The sequence below is a fragment of the Talpa occidentalis genome, unplaced genomic scaffold (assembly GCF_014898055.3).
Source record: "Talpa occidentalis isolate TD23 unplaced genomic scaffold, MPIMG_talOcc4v2.1 talOcc4.8, whole genome shotgun sequence".
Taxonomy (NCBI): domain Eukaryota; kingdom Metazoa; phylum Chordata; class Mammalia; order Eulipotyphla; family Talpidae; genus Talpa; species Talpa occidentalis.
In genome coordinates this window covers 77501705-77505980 of record NW_023605194.1, presented here as the reverse complement: position 1 = coordinate 77505980, position 4276 = coordinate 77501705, and the positions used below count along the sequence as shown (strand labels likewise).

The window sequence follows — 4276 nt, the reverse complement described above, 5'->3', positions numbered from 1 at the left end:
CCACTTCACCTCTAAAACTAGAGAGAACAGCAGCGTCAGGCAGCGGATGGTGTGCAGTGGGGGGAGAAAAGAAGAGGGTGGAGCACCCATCACCTCTGCCACCCAACAGCCTACCCCTGAAGTGGTTTATGACCCCATTTCATAAACAAAGAAACCCAGCTACTCAAGGGGGCAAGCTGCCCTCGCGCCTGGGGCTGGGGTGAGGGGGTGCAGGGCATGCCTCCCAGCCCCAGGACTTCTCCCAGGGCCCAGCTGTGAAGCCCCTCCGCCCCTCCCTGCCCTGCCCTGCCCCTAGGATCAGCCCCAAATAGAGGTCCACCAAGCACCACAGGAACCTGCCCCTCCCACCCTACCCCTCCTTTCCTCCGCCTCGACCTTCCTGCCCACCCATTGGCTTCAGTCTGGGGTGGCAGGAAGGGAGGTGCTGCGCACCTGCCGTGAAGTGCCTACCCCCACTCAGAGCTGCTGTGGCGCCCAGGGTTGCCACCCGCCCAGGCTTCGCGGCCCAGCCATGCCCGGCACCGAGCTCTGGAGCCCCAACCCGGGGACAGCATTCTGGGACTACTCTGGGTCAGGGTCCGGGGCCCTGGAGGAGCTGGAGGTGTGTCCATCGGGGGACCTGCCCTACAGCTACGCCTACATCCCTGTGCTCTACCTGGCGGCCTTCGTGGTGGGCCTGCTGGGCAACGGCTTCGTGGTGTGGCTGCTGGCGGGGCGGCGCGGCCCGCGGCGGCTGGTGGACACCTTCGTGCTGCACCTGGCGGCCGCAGACCTGGGCTTCGTGCTGACGCTGCCGATGTGGGCCGTGGCGGCGGCGCGCGGAGGCCTCTGGCCCTTCGGCCAGGGGCTGTGCAAGCTCAGCAGCTTCGCGCTGGCCGCCACGCGCTGCGCGGGCGCGCTGCTGCTGGCGGGCATGAGCGTGGACCGCTACCTGGCGGTGGTGAAGCTGCTCGACGCGCGGCCGCTGCGCACCCCGCGCTGCGCCCTGGCCGTGTGCGGCGGCGTCTGGGCCGCGGCGCTCCTGGCCGGCCTGCCCGCCCTGGCCTACCGCGGCCTGCAGCCCCTGCCCGGGGGCGGCGGCAGCCAGTGCGCCGAGGAGCCCTCCGACGCCTTCCAGGGCCTCAGCCTGCTGCTGCTGCTGCTGACCTTCGTGCTGCCCCTGGGCATCACGCTCTGCTGCTACTGCCTGATCTCGCGCCGCCTGCGCCGGGCGCCGCACCTGGGCCGCGCCCGCAGGAACTCGCTGCGCCTCATCTTCGCCATCGAGAGCGCGTTCGTGGGCTCCTGGCTGCCCTTCAGCGCGCTGCGGGCCGTCTTCCACCTGGCGCGGCTGGGGGTGCTGCCGCTGCCCTGCCGCCTGCTCCTGGCGCTGCGCTGGGGCCTCACCCTCACCACCTGCCTGGCCTTCGTCAACAGCTGCGCCAACCCGGTCATCTACCTGCTGCTGGACCGCTCGTTCCGCGCGCAGGTGCGGCGCCAGACCTGCGGGTGCTCCGGGCGCGGGGCGCGCCGCATCAGCTCGGCGTCCTCGCTCTCCAGGGACAGCAGCTCGGTGTTCCGGAGTCGGACCTGCAGCTGGGGGCGCGCGGCCTCCCTGTAGCTCGCGCGGGGAGCGCGGCTCCAGGAGGTGGGCGGGACGCCCCAGAGCGGCCATCGCTGGGGGCCGCAGCCTGCAGCTCTCAGGGACTCCCAGGCCCCGAGCCATCCGCTTCGCCCCGCCCCCCCAGCCCCCTCCCCCGGAGGCCCCCTCCCCCGCCTTCAGAACTCGTTGAACTCCCCCACTCCCCGCGACAGCCCCAGAGCCAGGCTGCGGGGCTGGCCGCTCTCTCAACCCAGTGAACCCCTGCTCTGATTTTCTCCAGGCCTCTGAGAAGGCTCAGGCAGCAACCTGGAGACGCAGCAACCTGGGGACCCAGGCTTCTGCCAAGTAGAAGGGAGGGAAGCGGGTTTCCTCCCCGCTCCACCGGCAGTGACACTTCTCACAACATCAACCCCGATCCTCAAAGGCCACGCTGGTCTCCGGCTTTGCTTCCTTCGGCCCCTACAATAGCCAGTTGCCTTCCAAGAAACACCTCCTCCCAGCCCTCCTGTGCCTCTCACTCTGCAGAACATCTAGAGATGGGAACCGACCCCTTCTGTACGCAGTCATCTTTACAGCTGTGTTTGCCGCATCACTCCTCACCATCCATTCAGACTTTTATTTTCAAAGCTCACCAAAGCCATGGGAACGAGCCCCAGTGTAACTGCCCAGTGGATTCCTCTGGACAATTGCCCAGAAAGGCTAGACCAGGCCTCCTTTTGTATCTTCTCCCCACTTCCCCGAAGCTAGGACTCACCCAAGAGAGGGTTCTGAGGTCTCCCTCCAGGCTTCCAGATTGTCTGTCCCTCCACCACACCCGGGAGGCTTCCCTGTGAGTTCACATTTTTCAATAAACACCTCTGCCAGCCCTGGCTTGACCCTGACTGTGTCGTTCTTCAGTTGAGCAGGAGGAGCTAAAATGAGTGTCAGCAGAGAATCGCTTGCTGGGTCAGGAGGGACTCCCCCCAGGACTTGAAACTCACCTCAGGGTAGGCAGGATTCTGCATGATATTGAGCCCCAGGGGGCTAGCTGTGCCAGGGAGAGCAGCGAATCATTTATTTTTATTATTTTAGAGGACAGTTCACATTTTGAAGGTTACAGAGAGAAAAAAAGATCGAAGAGCGTCTGCCAGCCAGGCGGCGCTTCAAAGAGGAAACATGTTGTGATTTTCACGTATCTATAGAGCCTTTTTTCCTGTTCTTTTTGAGACCTACAAATGTTTGGCATTCTCCATCTTCTGACTCTGGCTTGTCCTTGGAGGTTTCTGGGGGGTTTGGAAATTCAGGGTCCATACTTTTTTAAGAAGATTGGCCCAGGGCCTCCCTGGTGGCGCAAGGGTTTAAGCACAGCACTGAGATGCTATCTGCAGCCTCTGCAGCCAGCTGCCCACATGGCACAGCAGACCTTTCCTGACTCGCCCGCTGCTCTCCTCAGCAATGTATTTCAGTAGTTCTGCCTGTTCTGCTCCCCACTCTGTCTCTGATGAATCCTCTCACTCCCCACACCTCTGGCCTGTACTACAGCTCTTCTATGCATAAATAAATCTTTTTAAAAAAAAAAAAAAAGAAGTTTGGCCTAGAGAAATTTCCATCAGTGCAGGAAAAGGAACTTGGTAATTGGAAGGCCCTTGGGTCAGTCCCCATTGGGATGGGGACTTCAGCTCTGGGCTGGGAGGGTTTGAAGCCTGGGCATTCCTCAGGCTGCTGCAGACCCTCTGGTATCACGGCCTTTCTCTGCACCATTTGAGGCTGGTGGATTAGAGCAGGTGGAATATCTCACCCCACCTTCCTCCCACACACCCTAAGTGACAAGTCTTCCATCTGGGGGTCTCGGTGCCAGCAGGACAGATTTCAGATGCATCCCTTTCTGAAAACTCAGCTGCTTCTCAGACTAACTGAGTTCCCTGCAAACAGACAGAAAGAAGGCGTCTCAGCATTTCTGTCTCCTGCTACAGCAGTTATTGAAACAGCATTTCCCTCCCAATGCAGAACTCCAGCCAGTGGAGAAAAAAAGGCCCCCCTTTTGCTTGGGCGGGTCAGTGAATTAGTCTGCCCTGTGTCCCTAGGAAATTTCCTCATACTCAGACAAGATGGATGCAAACCCATGGACCCCCATTTCTTACAGGGGAAAGAGGAGGCACATGCTCGGCAGGGGTCTGGCTAGAGAAGCACATCCTGTGTGTTGCTGGTAGGACTGTACATAGATTCTAGCACAAAGTGATTTGTGAGGCTATATCAAGAGCTTTAAAAATATTCCTATCTCTTGGGGCCTCCCTGCTGGTGCAAGGGGTTAAGATGCAACCAATGACGCTATCTGCAGCCACTGCAGCACCAGTTTGATCCCCGGCCAGAGAGGTGACCCACATGGCACAGCAGACCTCTCCTGTCTCACCCACTGCTCCCCTCAGCAGTGTATTTCAGTCAGTCTGCCTGTTCTGCTCCCCACTCTGTCTCTGGTGAGTCCTCTCACCCCCACCCCTCTGGTCTGTACCCCAGTTCTTATATGCATAAATAACTAAATCTTAAAAAAATATTTCTATCTCATCTCTCCAAAATATTCATTCCATTTGACCCTGGAATTTCACTGGGCCACGCTCTTTTAAGACAATAATAATAAGTAAGAAAAGGTTGATGCACTGAGTTAGAGAAGTTTTTAAAGACTTAGACCTGAAAGGGAAGAACCTGGGTGTCCCACGG

The 4276-nt window shown here is 59.5% G+C and overlaps 1 protein-coding gene across 1 annotated transcript; it reads left to right on the top strand.

Annotated features, from left to right (window-relative positions):
• The first annotated feature begins 464 nt into the window (after window positions 1–464).
• GPR25 (G protein-coupled receptor 25) lies at window positions 465–1600 on the top strand. The gene has a single exon (XM_037497729.1). The coding sequence runs from the start codon at window positions 512–514 to the stop codon at window positions 1598–1600; it is 1089 nt and encodes a 362-aa protein (XP_037353626.1). The 5' UTR covers window positions 465–511.
• The last annotated feature ends 2676 nt before the right edge of the window (window positions 1601–4276 follow it).